Source organism: Pinus tabuliformis, chromosome 5_1, assembly GCF_031772625.1.
Source record: "Pinus tabuliformis cultivar Carrire ecotype Pingquan chromosome 5_1, CPIR1, whole genome shotgun sequence".
Classification (NCBI taxonomy): domain Eukaryota; kingdom Viridiplantae; phylum Streptophyta; class Pinopsida; order Pinales; family Pinaceae; genus Pinus; species Pinus tabuliformis.
This window is the reverse complement of record NC_142305.1, coordinates 812,905,306-812,930,972: the sequence shown is the minus strand read 5'-3', so window position 1 is coordinate 812,930,972 and position 25,667 is coordinate 812,905,306. Positions and strand designations below refer to the sequence as shown.

General features: G+C 33.8%; 1 protein-coding gene across 2 annotated transcripts; it reads left to right on the top strand.

Moving 5' to 3' along the window:
- Positions 1–24,231: 24,231 nt before the first annotated feature.
- On the top strand, positions 24,232–25,015 carry LOC149167404 (uncharacterized). 2 transcript variants are annotated; one of them, XM_089431529.1, is made up of 3 exons: positions 24,232–24,565; positions 24,673–24,736; positions 24,872–25,015. In XM_089431529.1, the coding sequence occupies exons 1-3, from the start codon at positions 24,247–24,249 to the stop codon at positions 24,921–24,923; spliced, it is 435 nt and encodes a 144-aa protein (XP_089287655.1). In that variant the 5' UTR covers positions 24,232–24,246; the 3' UTR covers positions 24,924–25,015. The 2 variants fall into 2 exon arrangements, with proteins under 2 accessions (XP_089287655.1, XP_089287654.1); XM_089431528.1 differs by having other exon boundaries at positions 24,642–24,736.
- The last annotated feature ends 652 nt before the right edge of the window (positions 25,016–25,667 follow it).

The following is a 25,667-nucleotide window of genomic DNA, read 5'->3' as shown; positions in this document are numbered from 1 at the left end:
TGGTATAATCTCGGTGGTTAGGGATAATCCTCCATAGAACTTGTGATTGGGTTAACTCTCAACCGTCGATCTATCCCGTCCATCCAATGGCTGTTGCATTGTCCGCTGGCCAACTAGCCCAGACGATCTCCACCGTTGACATGACCTTGCTCGATCCAAAGGACATTGCACAATCTCGTGTAGGTTTCTACACGACTGATATTAAATCGAGGGCACATGAGAAAAGCAGTTTTTCCCTGCAACGTGTCGCCTACTGAGGCTAATCGTGTGCTTTCGGTAAAATACCACTTCGAGCCTTTCGCCTACAGGAGAAACTGTTCACTATCTTTCCAAGACCACCTACGTGCTTAATTCATATTTTAAGAAAAAGGCACTTAATAAAAGTTTTATCGCTTAAACCCGATATTAAACTTCTAACACTAATTCACGTAGGTTTTGGAACTTAAAGCCAATACTAACCTTTTAACGCTAATTCACGTTAAAAGCCAATATTAACCATTTAACATAGGACTGGTGGTCATATGAACTGCAACCACATGTACATTCTTTGCAATCTTGTTCTTAACTGCGGTTAAGGTCCTTGATCAATATCTGAGCAGTCCTCACCATTGAGAATATTTTGGATCCCAAAAGGCTGATATACTGATCTGTACAATAGATGAGAGTACCACACCCTCTTATTTCAACCTCCATACACTTGCCTTGTATGGCTAGTGCCTCTAAACCAAAACTTGAAGGTAGTCAACACTTTCCTTTCCGAATGCGCTTGTCCTCCTGTTAAGAATTTTTTTCCTTCAGAATTTATGTTAAGAAGTTTATAGAAGGTAGTTGAACATCTCTTCCTTGATGATTGATCCAAGGTGGCTCAAACAAACGTTCTTCTAACATCTTGTCAAAAACAACGTAATACAAGAAAACAAATTGATGGCATAAACTCTTGCTCCATCAAAAGAAAAAAATTTCACGTCCTGTGAATCATCATCATGTCTTTACATATTGTATACAAATGATCGACTAAATAACAAGCCGACAAAATATGCCTTTTCAAACAGTTGACTCTTCAAGTCAAGCATGTACAAAAATAACTTAATGATTCTTTTTCAAACTAGAAAGAATTCTACCTCTTGTGAAACACTTCATCATTATCTCCTTTTTCAATCTTGGAGACAAAATCAACTTTTTCCAAGTCAACATGACATTGCATGCATGTTTTAAACAAAGCAATCAACGATTAAGTCAATTACACATACATGTTCAAATACAAGGAAATCATCAACATCCCTATGTTCATACATACTATTCTCATGTATGTATTCCATTCTTCAACTTTCTCTTAAGCACTATCATAAGTACAAAATCCTCAATCATATGTACATGTACTTACAAAGCTGAAATGAATATAATTTTGATGCAATAGAGCGAGTCTCATACTCAACTTTTTCCATTCACCTTTTTGGTAAAACCCAACAACTTGCATTCCATTAGCAAAGAAATGCATCAAATCAAAAGACATGCAACCTTAATTGGATAAGTACTCTATCAATTTCTTACCAATCCATATCAAAGGTGCTTCCTTTGTTTGCACATTCACATCAACATGTGAATCATCCTGCAATGCATCAATTATGGAAACTTCCTTTCCATTCTTTCCATTTTCTATATCCACCTTCTTCAAATTTTGTGGAAGCATTGTTGGATTCAGGCTCCAACACTTTGCAGCAATATGTCCTTTCTTATGGCAATAAGTGCAACACATGTGCATCTTCTTGATAGCATGATTTTCCTTGTCCAATGGACCTTTGGCTTCTTGCCTCCTTTTCTTCAAAAGTTTCTTGTATGTGGCAATTCTCTTACAACATCTAGAAACACTATGGTTATCCAAACCGCAAAAGGAGCATGCAATTTTTTTTCAATCCTTATGTGGAAATTTATCACGCTTTACATAATCAAAAGAAAGATTATTGAAATCAGATTTATACCTTTCTCTCTCACCTTTGTTACCTTCATGAGGAGGTGAATCGAATGAAGAAGTGGCTCCCTCTGGAACACCATCAATATCTACAATGCTTTTAGAGATTTCACAACTCTTTTGTTCAAATGCATCTATATGAACACCTTGTTCTTGAAAAGTATGTTTCAAACTATTGCATTCACCAAGAATACAATCTTTACAAACTTGAGGTAGAAAATCTGAAACAAAACTCCTTCTAGGAACTGTTTCAATTGCCTTCATGGATGCTTTCAAACTTTCTCCATAAGGTTGTCCATAGGCAAGACCAAAATACTTAGGCCTTTCCTCAACCATTATTGGCTCAACAATGCCCTTTGCATGTTTGCCCAATCCTTTTCCTTCATAGCACATTTTTGACATCAACTTGGACCTCTTGTATGTTTTTCAAAAGAACCAACATAAACATTCTTAGAAAAATTGAAGAAAAACTAGGATTGTTTACCTCTTTTTCAAGCTAATACTTGACTAAGGCTTCTTTGGCAACAAGGAGTTGTGTCTCCATCTCATGCACCCTTTCCAAGCTCATATTTGCAATATGAAATTGGCTCTCCATTTCTTGCAATTTCTCAGAAAGCAATTGCCTCTCTTCCTTCATGGAATTCAACTGCTCTCGAAGTCTGGTGCTCTTCCTTTCATCATCATACATTTCTCTCACCATATCCATAATGATTGAAAAGTCTTGCTTCATGTCTGCATCGAAGAATCTTGTGAAAGAGGAAGATTTTGAGAACTCACTTTTACAAGTTGTCATTATAGAAATGAGCAAAAGAACTCCAACAAAATTCACAAAGAGCTTATTCAAGCAGCCTTTTGCAAACAAAGTTTCTTGTATTTCAAGGATCGACTTGAGGTCCTTATGGTAAGGAGAATGCCTTCAGCCCTTGTTCCTTCTTTTCTTCTCCTGTACTTAGCTATAAGTATCTTTCCCTTCACCTTTGCAAACTCAAACAATAGTCAGTTCACAAACAATCAAATAGTCAAATCCTTTGTACTATTTAAACACCTATCAAGTTAAATAAGAAATATATTGCTCTGTCTGTCAAGTGTATGCTCTATCAAGCAAGCATCTTTTTGCTCCATCATTCAAGCAACTATGCTCTTTCAATCAAGCAATCATGCTTTGTCAATCAAGCAACTATCTCTAATACCACCTGACCTAAAATGAGGGTTTAACATCTTGTTATACTTACAAGAACTTCCCACTACAAAGTGTAACAAATATATGATCTAGCTTATGTTGACAATTGCGGAATTAAGTACTTGAAATAGGTGTATGTCTTTGTTTGTTGATAACTGTTTTAGTGTCTTAAGTGTTTATGCTGATATAAAACACATATAACAGTAATATAATGCAGCAAATCAAAAACACACACATAACAACAAAATTAATCTAGGAGTTCACCCTAATATCATGGGCTACATCTCCTTTAGCTCTTTTCAACTTGACTTGGCTCTTTGGGATTATGGTAAAGCTTCTTTTACAATTCCACACTTAACTTCAAAGGTTACTGAATTGAACCAATGGGCTTAGAATACCGTTTATATCTCTGGTTGTCCTCACTCTGCAAACAGATCTAAGCTTCCTTGGACTTGATTCCTTCAATCAGTGATATGAGCTATCTTGAGCTTGTTGATGGCACTAACTCCCTCAGAATTCTTCAACTGTCTCTAAAACATCTTCTTCTGCCTCCAGCACAAATCAGTCACCTACAACAGACTGATCATTTGATCATTTGCTGCCTCAAACTTCCCTATAGCAACTTGGCACCTTATAAGTCTCCAAATGCTCCTGCAAATCCCTGAAATGGATTTAAAAATTGCTTTTACAGTCAAAACTAATTATTGGATCACTGAGAATGAGTATTGGTAGCTCCTATAAGTTCCTCCAACCTCTGGTGGCTTCTGAGCTCCAAATCAACCTTCATGGATGAAATTCTCCATCAAGATGATTTCCTCAGCTTCTGTAGGTTGTCCCATCAGCTTCAGAAGGCTCTAATTAGCCTAGTGAGCCTCTTGTTCCACTCTCATTGAGTTTCTCTATCTCTCGGGCTCTGCCTCTGTTTTCTCTGGACTCTTTTTGTTTCTTGCCTTCTCTATTCTAAAACTACTTCTGGAGTGTATTATTTCTTTATCCCCTAGGGATACTCCACTAATTTTGGCGATTGCACTTATCTCTAGCTAAATTTAGCATATCCGCTAAACTTTCGCTGCTCTTCCAGGCTAATCGTCAGAGGTCACCATTGAATTAACTCCCTGGTGCACATGTGTGTGGTATAATGCCGACGGTTAGGGATAATCCTCCATAGAGCTTGCAATCACCTTAACTCTCAACCATCGATCTATCCCATCCATCCAACGATTGTCGCATCATCCGCTGGCCAACTAGCCTGAACAATCTCCACCATTGATGTGACCCTGCTTGATCCAACGGATATAGCACAATCTCGTGCAAATTTCTGCATGACCGATATCAAATAGAGGGCGTGCGAGAAAAGCAGTCTTTCCCTACTACATGTCACCTGATGAGGCTAATCATGTGCTTTTGGTAAAATGCTGCTTCCAACCTTTCGCCTGTGTGAGAAACCATTTACTGTCTTTCCAAAACCACCCATGTGCTTAATTCATATTTTAAGAAAAAGGCACTTAATAAAGGTTTTATCGCTTAAAGCCAATGTTAACCTTTTAATGCTAATTCACGTTGGTTTTTTGCACTTAAAGACAATATTAACCTTTTAACGCTAATTCATGTTAAAAGCAAATATTAACCTTTTAACGTAGGACTGGCGGTCATATGAACTGCAACCGCATGTACATTGTTTGCATCCTTGTTCTTAACTGTGGTTAAGGTCCTTGATCAATATCTGATCAGATGTTGTAGTTGTATTCGTATATTTCCACACAACACAGAGAAAACATAATCATTATAACAATGGGTCTTCGGTACTCAGGAAGAATGTAATGTAGGCAAAATGCAGCTGATAAAAATTGGGGAAGAGCAATAGCACTTGAAGAATGGTGAATTATAGTAAGTGATGAGATCCTATTAAGAATCTTGAACAGGTTTCCCCAAAACCTGTTTCGCTTATCACTCATTTTCTGAAGATGGATCTGGTTTCAAGTTCTGCTCTGCCACAATATAAAGCAACATGACGGTTGTTTTTATGGAGCAAGGCCACATGACCTAAATATTCCCCAAACTCACCCATGTTGATTTGGTCCAACGCATTATAAAAATGCATTTCATAAAAAGGTGTATTTTTTTTATAAAAATACATTTCATAAAAGGCATTTAATGGAGTTTTAATGGATACTTTTGAGTGTCCTATCGCATGATGATTAATATGATTAACGCGACTAGAAATAAGATAATAGTTAGAAGCCCAACTTTCATAGACGAGGTTGAAAAATTTAAGCCTGAGTTTTCCAGAAAAGAAAGAAAATGTTGGTTGAATGCTGATTACATCAAACAGTTCCCCAGGTTCAAGACCACATGCATAACTTACTGATTTATTGGTTACTCATGAATATTAGTTTATTTTTTAAGAAAATTCTATTTTCACCAGTTGTCAAAGAGCCTTGAAGCAAGCAACCTACTTGCGTTTTACATGAGAATAAAACCCTGTTATTTTAGACTCATTATATATGAAGTGAATAGAGCCGTTTTAGGCTCATTATATATGAAGTGAACAAAGCCATTTTAATGTTAGCTTCCAATCTAATTTTTTTTTTTTTTAAATAAAAGATGGATGGCATCATGATCACAAACAAGTTCTAAAAGAGCCTTGAAGCAAGCAACCTACTTATGTTTTACATAATAATACAACCTTGAGCCTTGAAGCAAGCAACCTACTTATGTTTTACATAATAATACAACCTTGCTATTTTAGGCTCATTATATATGAAGTGAATAAAGCCATGTTAATGTTAGCGTCCAATCTAATTTATTTTTTTTAATAAAAAATCCATGGCATCATGATCACATAGTTATAATTTTCAAAATCATGGAGTGGCATAGTGGACCTATGTAGTTTTTTTAAATGCTTTTTAGCAAAATAGTATACTAATAATGGTTGGGTTTTCATATAAATATAAAGACATTAATGTGAGGTAAATCGCTTAGTACAAAATTCGTAGTTTTCAAATTAAGGTAATTCTTTTATTGAAATTTTCACTATAAATATGAAAGAAATTCAATAATTGTGAAAAAAATATCTATAATAATTAATAATGAAAGCAATAACCTAAAGGTTAAATACACTTGAAACTCTCTTATACCATATGTAACAACCCCAAAATTAAAACATACAAATAATAACATTATTTTATGTGATTAATAATCAACACACAACTATTCAATTGTTTAACATAGAATTTTTGAAAAACAAAAGTAGAGATAACTTACCTGTATTGACGATATTCCTTACTTGGGCTTTTGTAGGTGAATTCTCTTTGAATTCTCCTAACAACAGAAAAGTTCTTGGGGACGACTCTCCACCCAACAATAGGCTTAGGTGCACATAATATTTCTATAGATGGCAACCCCCAAGCCTTCAATCAATGTGATACTGACATGAAATCCTTTGTCTCAAAACATTTTTCTCCCTAGAGAATGGATGAAGGAATGGATGAATACCATCCTTCTCATCACCCATTAAATAGACCAAAAAATGGAAAGGGATCCCCATGCACATATTCCATGTGTTAACATGCCAACTTTTATTTCTTTATTTTATGTTTTACTTAATTTAATATCTATCTTAATTTAACTCTTTTTTATTTTATTCATTTTTATTTTTTGTTAAATTTACTTATTCTTACTATTTTTATATTTTACTTATATATATTTATTTAGAGCTCTTTTGTTATTATTTATTTATTTATTTATTATTATTATATTTTATTCATTATTTATGATTTACTTACCATTATTATCTCTTAGTTGTTATTTACTATTATTATCTTCTCTTTATTGTTTACTATTATTATTTATTATTTATTTACCTATATGTTAATATTATTATTATTTTATTATTATTATTATTATTATCATGATTAGGGGGTATTACATATAGAAGATAAAAGGCATGAGAATGTTGAAGAAAACTGAAAGTCGGAAGATGATATTTAGGGAGAGAAAAATGTTAATGAAGTGGACCTAACAGTACATTTTATATCCCTTATAAAGCATGAAGTTAATGAAAAGGTATAATTTTCGTGTTATGGTGATACTTTAAAGGATGAAACTCTCATTGATTGTATAGGGGAGCCTGAAAGGTACATTCTATATCGGAATGTTCAAGAACCAAAGATGTTAGAAAGGCATACTACACTTTGATCGAATATGCTAGAAAGGGAACAATAGAAAACCAACAAGGAAGATTAGAACTTAGAGGAATATGATAAGGAAAATCAAGGAAAAATTCCTACATAGTAATTATCAATAGAATTAATGTAAGAACATACAAAATTTAAAACACGAAGAGATAACTACGTAGGAGTTTACCTAGGAATTTTTAAAATTGTCACTCAAATAAACGATTGAAGAATTAAAATGTCAAAAAGTTGCAAGATACATAAATAGGTTAAAATATCATATTCAACATGTCACCAGCACACTTTTTGGAATGCATATGAGGACTATCAAGTTTCCTTGAAGGTGGAAGAAAACAGTGAGAAAAAGCCATAATGGAAAAGTTGGGGAAAAGAACACAGAGTTAGATGCAGAGCAAGTACTACTAGATTAATGGAAAGGAAAATGAACCCATGAGTGAAAAAAAAAACAATGGAGGAATTGGAAGTAGGAGAGATAGAGGACTCAAAAGAGGAAAATGTAAGTATATTATTACTTAGTACATGTGCGGAGTAGAGGGTCATAAGGAACCTAAATGTCTACGCAACCATAATGGAGGAAGAGGAATTGAAGCCTTAAAACAAATCATGTAGGTAGATGAGATAACTAGTGTTGTCAAAATGTAATGGTCATTAAATGGGAGAAATATGTGAACTTAATGTATGGAGGGTGTTACTGAAACTTCAAAATAATACAATAAAGAAAAATTAAAGAGAAGATTTTTTTTATGACTAATTGTAAGGTTTAGGGAAATTGTTGTAGTCTAGTCATAGATAGTGGAATATAAAATAAACTGTATCCACATAAGTAATAGAGTAATTAAATTTATAATGTATTTCACATCACAATCCATACTAGGTTCAGTAGTGACAAAAGAGATAAGATTTGACTATTATGGATCAATGCTTGTTAAATTTTCAAATTGGAAACTTTAGTGAACAAATCTAATGTAATGTAGTGGGAGATGGATGCATTCCATCTACTACTTGAAAGAAAATGGTTACATGAAAATGATTTTTTCCACAATGGAAGGAAGAATACTTGTGACTTCACATAGGTTAGGTTGTGAGATAAAGTGAAATCAATGGTGGAAAATGCAATGAAAGCAATAAGAAGCAGGAGAAACTAAGACACAAGTAGTATTAGCATCCATTTTATGTTGTATAAACTAAATATTTTTGAAGGAATAAAAGAAGTTTCATCTTTGTTTGATATTAATTCCAAAACAAATCCTAGAAGGTAAGAACATGAACCATATAGCACTAGAGATTCAACCTTTGTGGAAATAATTGGACCAGATTATTCTTAATGATTGTTTAGTAGGTTATCTCATGGAAGAAGTATATCAAATTATATGGAGTTATATTAGGGTGAAATCTCACTAAAAAATATCCTTATCAAATGAAACCAAAAAAAGTTAGGAAGTGAATAGGTAGGTACAAAAGTTTCTTGAAAAAGGACTCATCAAAGAAAGTTTTAAGTTGCTATGTTGTACTAGCAATGTTGAGACTCGAGAATGGATGTCAATGATGGTTGTGAATAGATTTGTGGTATATCAATAAGATCACTATAAGTATTTCCCCCCTACTATAGATAGATGGAATCATGGATGTTTGAGTGGATCCATATAGTTTTTAAAAATCAGTTTGAAAAGTGGGTATCATTAAATTTTGATAACAAAAGGTGATGAATGAAGGAAAATATTTAAGGAAAATGATGGATCATTCAAATGGATATCCATGCCATTTTCGTTAACCAATGCTCCTCGCACATTCATGATACATATGAATTAAGTCTTGGAACCATTTTGGAAAATTTCGGTGTTATTTGATTAGAGGACGTTGTGATCTTCAATGAGGCTAATGAAGAACATATGGAGCTTATGGAAAATGTGCTACAATATTTGAGGGAGAAAAATTGTTTCTATATTTAGTGTACTATGGGTTTGTGATTTCCAATGAAGGAATAAATATGGATCTTGAAAGCTAAAGGTAATTTTGGATTATCTAAGAGTGAAGTGTACCTCTAATGGGATAATCTTTCAAACATCAACGAAATTCTACAACAAATTTATGCAAAATTATAGAGAGATTCGTGCACCACATACATAATGTACAAAGAAATGGACTTTCTAATGGAATAAAATCCATGAAATATTTTGAGAACTTAACAAAGATGGTATTAAAAAAAATAATTTAGAACTTCAAAATTTTAATAAGATATTTCAAGTGGATTGTGATGTAAGTGGCTAAAAGACTGGGTTAGTATTGAGTGATGCGAAAAGATGAATGACACTAAGAAGAAGTAATCTATTTATAATAAAGAATTCATTTTATTGTACGAGTTTTGAAGAAATGGTGGCATTACTTTCTACTAAAATATTTTGTTTGATTTACTAATCATAAGACAGTAAAGTTACATATTTCATTTGAAGAGTGGTCAAAGGAACCAAATAATATTTTCGATGCATTAAATCAAAGGATAATGCTATTGAATACCCTATCAGTTGAGGTTTTGATCTTTTAATATATGAAAGAGTTATATGAAGAGGATGCATATTTTCAAACTTTGGGAGGCATTCATGAAAACCTGGAGTATTTGTACAATTCCGTAGATGGATTTCCACATCCTGGAAGGATTCTTATTTTAAGTATCAAAATTTGTGCATTCACCTGAGCTCACTATAACTAAATCATATTAAATAGATGTATCATTAATGAGACCACATGATTAGTGAAAAAATAATACTTTTGACCCAAGATAAATGAGGATGTTAAGAGATTTGTTGAAATTTGTATGGCTTTTTAGTTAACAAAAGGAAGGAGTTAGAACACGGGGTTATATGAGAAACTTTCAATATTTCAAAGGTCATGGGAAAATTTAAATATGGCCATCATTTCAAGACTATCTAGAGAAAAGAGAGGTTATCATTCGATGGCGGATGTGGTAGAAAAGCTTTCAAAGATGGTACATTTCATACCATGCAAGGAAACTAGTGATTCTATTGAAGTGGTTGTTTTATTCTTCTAAGAAATCATGAGATTACATGTACTACTAAGAAATATCACTTTTGATAGAGATTCTAGATTCCTTGTAGTTATCTATAGGATACTTTCAAAGAAAATTAGTAAAAATTATTTGTATAGATTCACATACCATATTGTAATATACCCCAGTAACCTCGCATGTAAAAGTAGGGAGTTAGAATTTTTTATACAAATTACCACAAGTAATTAACCAATTCACAACTCCACAACTCATCATTAACCATTAGATATAATATTCATTAGTACATCAAGTAACTTGCCATCAAGACAGTAAGTTGCATAACCATTGCATAACCTTTAACCACCACTGTGGTAGTGTAATGACATAAGTTGTCTCATGAATCCTTGCATCCATTTCTTCATATCCTTAACCATATTAAATAATCATGTACTAGGACATTATGGTTGTCACAATAAATAAAGAATCGTCAACAGCAATCACACCATTTGAACACCAATTTACCCTGGAAACCCCGTAGGGTGAAAACCAGCAAACGTTTAATCTTATTATTAAACACTCGTGAGGGATTTCACCCCTCACTCAATGGATTATAGGGGATTCCATCCCCTATCCATTGTTATAAGATTTTACATTGAAATATCATTAAAATGTCTCATAACTAGCTAAAAGCTAATACAGTTTCCATGTAATCTTTTACTTACATATCGCCACATACAACATTCCTTGTGGCATGATTGTTCTAGCAATGTACGATCCTACTATGCAAACTCATCTGCATGGTCCATTAATTCTTTTCCGCCACATACAACATTCCTTGTGGCATGATTGTTCTAGCAATGTACGATCCTGCTATGCAAACTCATCTGCATGGTCCATTAATTCTTTTCCACCACATACAACATTCCTTGTGGCATGATTGTTCTAGCAATATACGATCCTGCTACGCAAACTCATCTGCATGGTTCATTAATTCTATACCTGCCACCATGTTAAATATAATCTTCCCTGCCAACATTAATATCATGATTACGATTATAAATAATCATATTAACTAATATTTCCCTTCGCATAAGAACATATTCTTAAAGGATTCTTAAAGGGAAAAACACAAAGGCATACCTTTGAAGGGACTAACTACTACATCAGTTACAATCTCCTTACATGAAAATTTTACGTAAACTTTATCAAAAGAGCTAATCCGTTAGCTATTATTTTTTATGCTTACAAACATGTAAAGCAAACCAGCTCAACTTGTTGTCTCTTCCTGCATGCGTATGTATACCCTTTCTAATGAAATCCGACACAAATCTCATGTGTTTACACGTCTCATTCAACAAGAAACTAAGATATTAGTTACATTGGCGTAAAAGTAATCACATATCATTTTCCTAAAGAAATATGACTCAATAATTCTTCTATCCATACAAAGAACATATCTTTATAACACAATGTTTGTGCATTCAATAGCCTTTCATAAAAGTGAGCAAGTTCTTTAAGGATTTGGGCAAATATATTTTCTATCCAGCCTAATACATAAAAAGGCACTAGCGTGAATGTAATAGATTTCTTGGAGGCAATAGACTTAATATTAATTCCAGATTATGACAATAGTGAAAACACGTGTATCATATTTATCCGTGTCACTGAGGTAAAGATTTTCCCGGCTTAAGCAAATACAGGAACCCTTTCAAAAAGAATATCACTGTAGCAAACGTATTGTGCTTTCCTAGTCTTAAGGTTCTGTAGCATTAGCTACAACACTGACTAAATTGCTCTTAAATGATGCAGAAGACAGCCTACTATCATAGTCAAAAGGTTCCGACAGAACAACTACAATTCGCCTCGGGATGGAACTTCAAAGCCTTTTGGCCCAATACAGAGCTAGGGCGAGTCCTTACGAGTGACAAACTCTAAATTCTGAGGTGATAATCCATTAAAGAAAACTGTGATTATATTATCCAGAAATCAACCAACACATTCATTAGCTGCGAAACCAATATCCAAGCCAAGTGCAGCCCTATTGTAAATGATGCGGGAGACAACCTTCTATTACTGTCAACAAGGTTACAACATAAAAACACCACAATCCATTGCGGACAAACCAAAACGTCCTTTCGCCCAATACAGTGTTAGGGCGAGTACTAACGAGGGATTGACTTCAAATTTTGAGGTAATACTCCATTAACGCAAAGGCTCAGATTTGATTATTCCGAAATCAATTGAATTACTTAAAAAAAACTAGTTAATCAACAGCACATAACTCATTCCTTAGCAGTATCATCAAAACCAGCGTCAGGTGCAACATTCAACCTAACCGGCTATTCTTAAATGATACAGAAGACAATCATCTATCACTGTCACCAGGGTTACGGCATAAATATCCTTTCGCCTAGTACAACATTAGAAAGAGACTTAAAGAGGACTAAAACTCCAAGTCTTTAAGCAGTGTTCCATCAAAGCAAAAGCCCGGACTCTATTATCTGGAATACCAATCGATCTTCTTAATAACCAGTTACTCAACTAACTAACCCCCCGTTCGTTAGTAGTGAAATCAATAAATAAACTGGTGAAGAGAACGAAACAGAAAGAAAGATAATAGATACCATTGCCACTGAAAAGACTGGTACTCGGCCCTCAGCAAGAAAAGCAAAGAATCCTTCCGAAGCGGATCGTGTACAGATGATGAAAGCCTCCTGCTACAAAGCGTCCGAGACATGCACTGAGTGCCACTACGCATGTCATCAAAAAACCCTCCATTACTTCTGTTTTTACACCTATCAAGAATTAGTTTCGTAACCAACTATTAACTATTCATAACTATTAATTTACGTTGAGTTACTATGGACCTTCAGTTTACAACCAACTCGTAAATATTTCATAACGGTTTATTATGATGAGTTATTACGGTAGGGATGTTACATACTCCCCCCCTTAACAGGAACACCGTCCTCGGTGTTTATCTTTCATTGAGAACTTGAGATTTTACTCATTGTATAATCATCTAAACCGCACAAAAAGTGGTCCTTCCTCTTTAAAATCAACGATTTCATTCCAAGAAAGACGACAAACAAAATAGTATTGATATAATCATAAAAAGATCATTAGTTATAAGCGTCAACAGTCATAAGCTTTCATAATTGCAAAAATATGCAAGTTCTAATTGCCACCACTTGGCTTGTTATTCAAATTCAAAAACCAAACTCTATATCAACTTACCATTACGTACCATCTACTCCTGAAAATCATGAGCACTTTCACGTAAACATTTAATAGTGGTTGAACAACTCTTCAACCCTCCATGGTAAGTAATTCTTGTAATGTATGACTAACAAATTCAATCGTGTTAGCACCAATATTTCGAGTCAAATGAAATACTTTTAACTATCAATCAATTGCGCAATGTTAGATGACTTTTAAATCACCGTACTTTTACAAGTACCTTAAAGAGCTCATCACTGCTCCATAAGCACACTGACTTAATTCTCACTAAAGACATCCACAGAGTTCTTCTTAAAAGTACCAAAAGAGCACATAGCTCTCTAATTATCAAAACAGTCAATTACTTCATCAAGTAAAAATTGTCTTAGCCCCTACTAAGACGTTCACAAGATTAGTTATACAATAAAGGAATTAAAATTTCCAATAACTCCTTATTGAGTACTAAACTCATTTCCTATTAAACGTGCATAACATACTTTACACAACTATATATAGAATTCATCTTTAACATATCATATAACTGATTAGTTAATTTCTTTAGCTATGAGAACCGTAATAGGCTAAAGAATTCCCAACCCATGGGAACTGGTTTCCACAACCAGATCAAGTCATTTTCACATCCAGACAGTTTCTTTGATAGAGACCTTTCCAGGTCTAACATAGAATTCCACTCGCCAACCAGCTCAAGAATTCCAATGTAGGATTCCTCTTGGCAGCATCCTGCCTATTCCTCTGACAGCGTCCCGTCTATGAGGAATTTTGGGCCTCCTCCAACAGGCTCCAAATCAACAGAGTTGCCTCAGGCCTTTTACCCTCTTCACCATCTTGGCAAACTCTCTTCCCTTACTGAGATCATTGATCTCTAGGGAGAGGAAATCCGGGCAGACAAGTACCATCAACCCCTCTGAGCAGGTAATTACCATCAACCCAAGTATCTACAACTGTCTGGCATGTTAAATTTCTCTTTTATTACTCTTTCTCAAAGTAATTTACGCAATGAACCATCTGAACATTATCATTAACAAAATAAACATGCATGTACACCATGCATTTACACTTATCCCTCATCATGGGTCCACAACATCTAGATTGATGGGAAACATATCTATCATACATGCTGTATGCATGCAAATTTCCCAAATAACATAATTCATGCATATCATATAACATCATTCTTTCTAATTTATGATTGCAATTCACATTGCAACAATTTACGTGATGAGTTTTCTTGTTGCCATTAAGCTACCACTACTTAATCCCATCAGCAACGTTAGTTATAAATATGCATCAGTTAACACATATTCAATTTCCAAGAATTTTCATGCATACAATATTGTCATGTATAAAAGCATATGCAAATATTCATTAATGTATAAATGTCAACAACAGTTGAGTAAATAATCTAAACATTTCCAATTTTGCCATAGTCTGTTGTCTTACTTCAAATCGTCATTAATGGAGTATTATCATACGTTTACTATGGCTAGCTTTGGTCATGCATCATTAATATAATTAAACATAATCTCTCTTAGATACAAAGAACATAACTCTATATCACAATGACTAATCTTTGTGCATACCATTGCTTATCATATAAGCCTTTCACTAGAATACTACCATCATTTCAACAAACTCCATACCTCTTTCTTAAAGGAAGTTATTTTAACCTCATTCTTCTATCTTCCCTTTCAGGGAATTATTAGAGATATCCATCTTTATGCATAAAAATCAAGATACATAACAAGATTTACTTATCCATCCAAAATCAAGAAATCAACACAACTCATCTAGCAAGACAATCTCTTCAAAAGATTATTGTCTTCAAGAAAGTTAACATGATCACTTTCTCTATGTACACACAGAGTCATAATTCCCAAAGTCACAATAGCTACCATTATGCAACATGTCTTTTCCTAACACAATTACTTTACTTCAATGCACATAGTTCTTTCCATGAAACAAGTAAGGATTTTGTTCCAAAAAAAATTGACAAGAGACAAACATTTCTCACACAAGACTCACATGTAGTCTTTTTAGGAGGAACTACCTATTTTCTTTACTAAGAAAACATATAAAATAACCAATCTTTTACTGCAAGCATTATCATATTTTCTCTACCAAGAAAACATATAAACAATCAATCTTTACTGTAGAAATCATCCCCATGATATTTCCAACTGTTTAGTAAAACACAACTGATTATTCTCTATAAAGAATAGAGTTACTTATCTTTTCCTTGGTTCAACATGCATAACTAACAAATTAAACCACCCTTACCGGAAGCAATTGCTCTACTTATGCAATTAGAAGCATGATCTCCTAAGTGTCACACATGCACCAGAGTTACCACTTGATGCTAGATGCAACAACTGTCATAACAGTACTATGTGTCCATTTCAGAATAATGACTTCAAGGAGACATTATGAAAATCATTAACATCAACACACTATAGTTATCACTTTCCAACTCCTTAAACATGGTCAAGGGAATACTCACATGCACATCGAGCACTATCTAGTCATCCCCAGACTTAGTGTCTTCTGCAAGATTCCGACACTCAAGCTTGCGCTATCTAATCATCACTAGACTTAGCAATTTCTTTTTCCCATCTCCGTTTGTCCCTATAGCACGGTCTTCTTCCTTCTCCTTGCTTCCTTTTCCTTTGGAAGCATCTATAGTTGGGGAAGGTAATTAGAGTTTACTGACAACTGCATTAGCACAGGTAGTCTATTTATGAATATTTGTCACATGTAATTCTACTATGAATGGGTCCTAGAAATGTTACCCACTGAACATGCCTCTACAATTAACTTCACACTGGAATGCAATATGCATAAGAAATCCGTCATTCCCATAGTAGAGATAAATTCAACCATCATTAACTCGAGGCTCAAATGATTTTTATCTCACAACAAGTAATGATTAACATAAACACATACCATGCTAGTGAATTTCAATTAATTAGAGGGTAACATCATTAAATCTATGAAGACATAAGCATATACTATTCATCATGCATTCTCATGGTGAATAAAATTAAGAACTCTTCTCATAAACAACCGGAACTATAGCACAAAGAGAGTAAGAATCTTCATACACACATTCCATGCATGTAACATCAATCAACCTTCACTTGTTTACAAATTTTAATAATATTAAGTCCAATTCAATTAATGCATATGAGTTCTATGGGTTAGTCATACAACACTAACCAAATCTCAACTACTAATCGTCTTCATGCATCCATGACAAGACTGAATCAAAAGTTAGTTATTACAATCAAGTCTCACTACTTGACTCATTGTTTATTTTCAAGTCTAAAGGGGTTCTTACAATGTCTTTTTAAAACACTATACCATCAAACCAAGGACACCCCCATATTTATATTCATGCATTGGCTCATTAAGTTTTGTTCATTGTAACTTCAATCTTTTCACTGAATGCATCTTTGTTATTGCCATATTTTCAAATCACAAGTTGGTAGTTGATTGTCACTTCCCTCAATGAATGTTCAATATTGTTTGTAAGTGCGACAAAAGTTTCATTGTCTTTTATCCTCATCAGGAATCCAATGTTATGAACGAAGTTATGCAACAACTTTATTACTTACTACTCAAAGCAGTTATAAACATGAATCACACATATCATGCCAAAAGTAGTGTACTACATAAATGAATATGTGAATGGTTAAACACATACCTAAGTTAATGCCACTGGTGGCATACCTCACTTTCTTTTCCGCTTACCAATTCCCAAAGGCGCCAGTACTGCAACCTTTAGCTCTGATACCACTTGTCATATACCCCAGTAACCTCGCATGTAAAAGTAGGGAGTTAGAATTTTTTATACAAATTACCACAAGTAATTAACCAATTCACAACTCCACAACTCATCATTAACCATTAGATATAATATTCATTAGTACATCAAGTAAATTGCCATCAAGATAGTAAGTTGCATAACCATTGCATAACCATTAACCACCACTGTGGTAGTGTAATGACATAAGTTGTCTCATGAATCCTTGCATCCATTTCTTCATATCCTTAACCATATTAAATAATCATGTACTAGGACATTATGGTTGTCACAACAAATAAAGAATCGTCAACAGCAATCACACCATTTGAACACCAATTTACCCTGGAAACCCTGTAGGGTGAAAACCAGCAAATGTTTAATCTTATTATTAAACGCTCGTGAGGGATTTCACCCCTCACTCAATGGATTATAGGGGATTCCATCCCCTATCCATTGTTATAAGATTTTACATTGAAATATCATTAAAATGTCTCATAACTAGCTAAAAGCTAATATAGTTTCCATGTAATCTTCTACTTACATATCGCCACATACAACATTCCTTGTGGCATGATTATTCTAGCAATGTACGATCCTACTATGCAAACTCATCTGCATGGTCCATTAATTCTTTTCCGCCACATACAACATTCCTTGTGGCATGATTGTTCTAGCAATGTACGATCCTGCTATGCAAACTCATCTGCATGGTCCATTAATTCTTTTCCGCCACATACAACATTCCTTGTGGCATGATTGTTCTAGCAATGTACGATCCTGCTATGCAAACTCATCTGCATGGTCCATTAATTCTTTTCCGCCACATACAACATTCCTTGTGGCATGATTGTTCTAGCAATGTACGATCCTGCTACGCAAACTCATCTGCATGGTCCATTAATTCTATACTTACCACCATGTTAAATATAATCTTCCCTGCCAACATTAATATCATGATTACGATTATAAATAATCATATTAACTAATATTTCCCTTCGCATAAGCACATATTCTTAAAGGATTCTTAAAGGGAAAAACACTAAGGCATACCTTTGAAGGGACTAACTACTACATCAGTTACAATCTCCTTACATGAAAATTTTACATAAACTTTATCAAAAGAGCTAATCCGTTAGCTATTATTTTTTATGCTTACAAACATGTAAAGAAAACCAACTCAACTTGTTGTCTCTTCCTACATGCGTATGTATACCCTCTCTAATGAAAGCCAACACAAATCTCATGTGTTTACACGTCTCATTCAACAAGAAACTAAGATATTAGTTACATTGGCATAAAAGTAATCACATATCATTTTCCTAAAGAAATATGACTCAATAATTCTTCTATCCATACAAAGAACATATCTTTATAACACAATGTTTGTGCATTCAATAGTCTTTCATAAAAGTGAGCAAGTTGTTTAAGGATTTGGGCAAATATATTTTCTATCCAGCCTATTACATAAAAAGGCACTAGCGTGAATGTAATAGATTTCTTGGAGACAATAGACTTCATATTAATTCCAGATTATGACAATAGTGAAAACACGTGTATCATATTTATCCGTGTCACTGAGGTAAAGATTTCCCCGGCTCAAGCAAATACAGGAACCCTTTCAAAAAGAATATCACTATAACAAACCTATTGCTCTTTCCTAGTCTTAAGGTTCTGTAGCATTAGGTACAACACTGACTAAATTGCTCTTAAATGATGCAGAAGACAGCCTACTATCATAGTCAAAAGGTTCCGACAGAACAACTACAATTCGCCTCGGGATGGAACTTCAAAGCCTTTTGGCCCAATACAGAGCTAGGGCGAGTCCTTACGAGTGACAAACTTTAAATTATGAGGTGATAATCCATTAAAGAAAACTGTGATTATATTATCCAGAAATCAACCAACACATTCATTAGCTGCGAAACCAATATCCAGGCCAGGTGCAGCCCTATTATGATGCGGGAGACAACCTTCTATTACTGTCAACAAGGTTACAACATAACAACACCACAATCCATTGCGGACAAACCAAAATGTCCTTTCGCCCAATACAATGTTAGGGCGAGTACTAACGAGGGATTGACTTCAAATTTTGAGGTAATACTCCATTAACGCAAAGGCTCAGATTTGATTATTCCGAAATCAATTGAATTACTTAAAAAAAACTAGTTAATCAACTCAGCACATAACTCATTCCTTAGCAGTATCATCAAAACCAGCGTCAGGTGCAACATTCAACCTAATCGGCTATTCTTAAATGATACAGAAGACAATCACCTGTCACTGTCACCAGGGTTACGGCATAAATATCCTTTCGCCTAGTACAGCATTAGAAAGAGACTTAAAGAGGACTAAATCTCCAAGTCTTTAAGCAGTGTTCCATCAAAGCAAAAGCCTAGACTCTATTATCTGGAATACCAATCGATCTTCTTAATAACCAGTTACTCAACTAACTAACCCCCCGTTCGTTAGTAGTGAAATCAATAATTAAACTGGTGAAGAGAACGAAACAGAAAGAAGGATAACAGATACCATTGCCACTGAAAAGACTCGTACTCGGCCCTCAGCAAGAAAAGCAAAAAATCCTTCCGAAGCGGATCGTGTAGAGATGATGAAAGCCTCCTGCTACAAAGCATCTAAGACATGCGGTGAGTGCCACTACGCATTTCATCAAAAAACCCTCCATTACTTCCGTTTTTACACCTATCAAGAATTAGTTTCGTAACCAACTATTAACTATTCAAAACTGTTAATTTACGCTGAGTTACTATGGACCTTCAGTTTACAACCAACTCGTAAATATTTCATAACGGTTTATTATGATGAGTTATTACGGTAGGGATGTTACACATCCAAATGAATAGATAGAAATAGGTGGTTAACTATATTGTTGGGAGTTTGTCATGTAATTTGAGAGGAAAAAAATCATGGAAATGGGATTTTATTTTGGCCCAAGTTGAATTCTCTTACAATGATTCAATCAATATGTTTTTTTGGAAAGAGTACATTTCATATTGCTTATGGTAAGCCACCAAACAAAGTTGTGCATTTGGTTAAGTTCCAAATCTAGAGGATAGAAGAATCTCTTATAAAAGTGAGTCAAGGGTACATGCATGAAATGAATGAGTAAGTCAAGGTAAAGGTACAATAAAGAAGTGCCAAATAATCAAGGGACACATACGGGGAGAAATAAAAGGCTATTGAAAAAGAAGTACTATTGATGTCACATTTAAGGAGAGAAGGATTTGTTAAAGGTGCATTTGCTAAAATGAAGCCAAAAGAAAAATGGACCATGTTTAGTTATAAAGAAGATTTTTGAGAATGCATACAAGTCAGAGTTATTGATTTTTTTTTACATTTACCCAATATTCAAAGTTGTTTGCTTGTACAAATTTCAAAGAGGATGAAGGGATATTGAAAAAGGTACCCTATATGAGTGAGAGAAAAAATTTAGCATTAAACAAGCTAAAGAATTAGAGAAAGTCTTAGTGTAGAGGGTTACAAGAAGGATTGGAAATAAGGATTATTATGAATATTTGATCATGTGGACAAACAAAGTTTTTGATTAGTCAATAGTTTATGGGATGAAATAATAGTTATGCAACTTTGACTTGCTCCAACATTGCTTTCACTACACCATTACTGCAAAAATGCTATGACTTTGCCTTGTTGTAGTGTTGTGTGTCTGCCATGCTTTCATAATGCCAACTAAGAAATTAATTCAACAATGCTATAAATCCATCATTATTGTAACAATGTTTTGACTCCACCTTTATTGTGAAAATGTTGCAAATTCGCGTCGCTGCAATAGTTCTGCAACTCATCTCTATTTTAACGAAGTTGTGACTACTAAATTATTGATACAACCCACCTTTGTTATCACAATGTTATGACTATGGCATTATTGTTACAGTGTTGCGACTCTATAATGATGCTGCAACATTGTAGATCATGCCTTACTACCCATCCATGCGTCTTGCAACATTTTGTAAAAGATTGGGAGCCACACAGGTGAGAAAATGACTACTCTTTTAAAACATACGTGAGAAAGTTAAAACACTATACCTATTCATTTTCATAACTATCATTAAAAGAAAAAAAAAACAAATAAGTGTCTCAACAAATAAAGGAAAGAAGAACTACTACACTGAAGAAGAAAAAAAAGAAAAAAAGAAAGGAAAAAAAAAAAAAAACAGGGAAAAAACAAATATGTGGAAAAAAAGAAAAATAGAAAAAAAAAAAAGAAAAACAAGGAAAAAAACAAATATGTGGAAAAGTGATGAAGCTTATGCAAAATCATAAGACACCATGAAAACGATACACATATTCTTGAATACATTTATATATATGTAAATAAGAAATAAAAACCATGCTATTATCTCTAGTACATCGATATATATGTAAATAAGAAATAAAAACCATGTTATTATCTCTAATATTGTTTCTTATAGACAAATAGAAACATTTCATCATTGACTGTATTTATTATTATTTGGTCACTTGCAACTCGCATTTTGCTGAAAATTAAAAAATAATAAGTATTTAATATTCTTAACAATATATACCATTATTGACGAGTTACATGTACTTTAATGATAGACCCTAAGTTAACTTTAAGCAAATAAATTTTGAAAAGGATGTCAAACATAACGACAGACGCGTATATGGAAATTTAACGTAGGTTGCCTGGTTAAAGAAATTGTTAAAGAAATTTAAGGTGAGATTGTTTTATTAAAGGAGTAGCTTTTAAGTCATTTTTTGGATTTTTCTGGTTGGTAAAAATTTTGTGGTTAAATCTTCATTTGTGTTGTTTAAACTGGTTTTTGATTATATATATGGACTTTTAGCATGAATATTATCATAGTCAATAAATTGATGTTGATGAGGACTTTTGGAGAACTATGTATTACCATCCTTATTATGTCTAATGTTTTGAGTGAAGTGTTCACCCTTCTTCAAAAACTACAAATAGAAGATGGTGATGAAATATAACATTCAGAAGAAAAATAACAGTTAGGAGGAAAATGATATAAGATAGGAAGGAAAATATTTGATTAAAACAAAAGAATTAAATAAATACTAGTGTAAAAAAGGATATAAGATAAGAAAGAAAAATATTTGATTAAAACAAAAGAATTAGATAAATAAAATTAAAATAAAAATAAAAAAAATTGAAAAGTAGAAATTTTAATATTTTATTTTTATTATTTTATTACTAATGAAAAAGAATGTTAAATTATTAAAAAGTATAGAAAAAATGGCCTGGGCCAAAAAAGAAATTAGTGAAGATTTTTAAAACTATTCAAAAATAATGGATTATAATAATAAGAATATAAATGGTAAAATTTGATTAAAAAGGAATTACAAAAGAAGATTTCAGGTCAAAAGAATTGTTATGATTTATCATATTCAAAGGGAAACAAATCATTTAAAGATTATTAAAAAATTTAGAGAAAATTTTTGTCAATGGAAAGAAATGAAATTTTGAAAAATATTTAGGAATAATGAATTATAATAAGTATTAAAAAATAATAATGAATTAATTAATATTGGTAAAACAACATTAATAAATGAATTTAAAATATTTGATTTTAGGTAAAAAAAAAATATATTGTAAGTTTTAATTGTAGGTTTTTAAAGACTAATAAAGAAAGGAAATTATAAAGATAATTGAATTAAATAATAATAATTACTTATAACTAAAATTAAAAAGAAAACTAAGTTAAATTAAAATTAAATTAAAATTTGTATTTAATTAAAATTAAAATTAAATAAATTAAAATTAAAATTAAAGAGGGGTTAGAAATTGAAACAAGGTGACGGGGTTTAGAGAAGAGAAATGAAATGTGGTGGATTGGCTTAAATGGTACTCTTTATCTAGTGAAAGTTGTTAGAGTGTTTCTCAATCTCAAGGGCTTATTTTGTTAGGGTATTTTTCAGTTTCATTGACATATTTGGATTTAGCACATTCAAAAACCTGGAGACACTTGATTATAAAGTATTCACCTATCAAATTTGTTATTTCAATAAATTTCTCCCAAATTTTAGACAAATAAAATTGGAAAATAAAACCAAAACTTTCCAAAAAATCACACTTACAAACTACTACTAACTCTAGTAGATGGCTAGCGAAATAAAAGAGGCTTCGTCCTTTCCTTTGTAATTAATAGTTCTGAACTTTCTAGCGATGTCACATTGATATGACAAGTGCAATTTCAAAATGATATGGAATAAGCATGAATGATGCTCTAATCAAGCCAGCTGAGCTGAACATATATTTTCATTGTTCGCCTCTTTACCAATTTTATATTGAAAACCGTCTCTTTATTGGTTTTCCAGAGCATGAAGGGCCTGATTGTTTCAGAACTCAATTATTGTACCATCCTAGCGGTTGGGCATGTCAAAGGAATATACCTCGCCAATGTCGTTTGAAGAGACTTGTCACACCTACTTTAACATAAAAAAAAAAAAAATCTTTTGGATATATAAATTACACACACGATAATCCTTTACTTGCAGCTCATTATGTGATCACCAGCCTTATTTGCACATTATACTTTACAAAGATAAACGTATAGGTTATAGTTTGCATGGAATGGAAAACATATGGCCCACGACACGGCCGGCATACAATATTAACATTATACAATTGCTACCCAATGTATTTCATTTGATTGACACCTATGATAAGGTCTCGGTTACGTCTCCATGCGGCAACATCTCCAGTACAGGTGGTAGGTTATGTAATGTTTAAACTTCCGCAGTCACTGCAGATATTTTAACTCTTGGTATTAATGGCGTGGGCTTTTCGGATCCCACCGCAGTACCCTTCATTGACAGATCACCGAAGCTTTTATGTCCGCCCGTCCTTCTTGGGCAGGTGGCATGGCCTGGTTCTCCCAGCCATGTGACTTCTCGGTATTGCCAACGTTGATTCCTCCGCCAGCTACTCCCGCCATACTCCGACGGTCCAGATCTCTTCCTGAGATCGGAGGGCTGGAAATTGTTCAGGGTTTTGCGTGGATATTTAATCGACCATTCACACTATTGTTTCCTTTGTTGTCCGCGGTCTTTGCGGAATGGTTCCTCACTCCTCCTCGAGTTCGCTATCAACAGCACTATACTGCCGTTCTGTCATGCCGGAGCTGGACCCTGTTCGCTTTAAACCTTACAGGTACTAAGAAGGTGTTCTTGTTCATTATTTTGTTTTTTTTAATGGCTGGAATCGCATGGTTTATTACTTATTGCAGTTTGGTTTTCCCTTGACAAATCCTGGTGCAGCGGCCCTGGTTACATTTGGTCAACTCCCACGGGATTACTCTGCAACGACTTCTATCAAACCCAGGTAAGCTTCTCAGCATTTGAAAGTTGGTTTATTCGGAAATATTTCAGGGTTTACAGTCATACATGCCCTAAGGGTCGGTTTATTCGAATACATTTCAGGGTTTACCATCATGCATACCTTAAATGGTCTATGCAGGTCTCAGTTTCCCCATTTGGTAGTCTCGTTCCCTCCGAGTTGCTCTCGGTGAAGAACCTTACATCCGGCTTGTTGCTTAACTAAGATTGTCTGTGTTAATGGTTACAAGTTGTTCTTTCAGAAATTCGGGGTTCTGTGGTAACCATCGAGGTCTTATTTTTTTGTATTGCCGAGCCACTGGCGGCAGACTTAGATCATAGCTATGTTTAAGAATGTTCACATCTGGCCTCCACGCGCAGATGGGGTTATAAATGTATTTAATGGAACTGATTTTGTTCGCATATGTATTAATTTGCTCAGAGTATAAGTTTGCCTTTTAATGCTGTAATACTCTGCTTAGCCCACAGACATTTCACTTATATATTGAACATTTCATTTTGTATATTCTTTCTCAGAAATAGAGTCACCGCGTTAATTTGCTATATGGGTTTTTGGTCTTTTCTTTTGGACATCACTGTCTTGACATTTACCATATTATGATGATAGTCATGCTATAGATTCTGTAAAAGAAATGTTACGTTTACCAGTTGATTTATCATAGCTTAGCGCGTAAATAATGTTTGGTTAACAATCCCTCATTCCGTGAAAGGATTAGTTGCTTGCATGACTTCTATTTCATTATACAGTTCCGCGGCTATTAAATATGTGTCTGTGGTTAGGTTCTTTATGCACAGGCTTGCGGTTTCACAAGGTTACTTTCCCTTTGCTTGCATGCATAGGCCCGAAAAGTTATGGTTTGCTTACATATATTTACTGTTTAACGGAGTCACCCTTCTTTACTCACATGCTCAGTTCT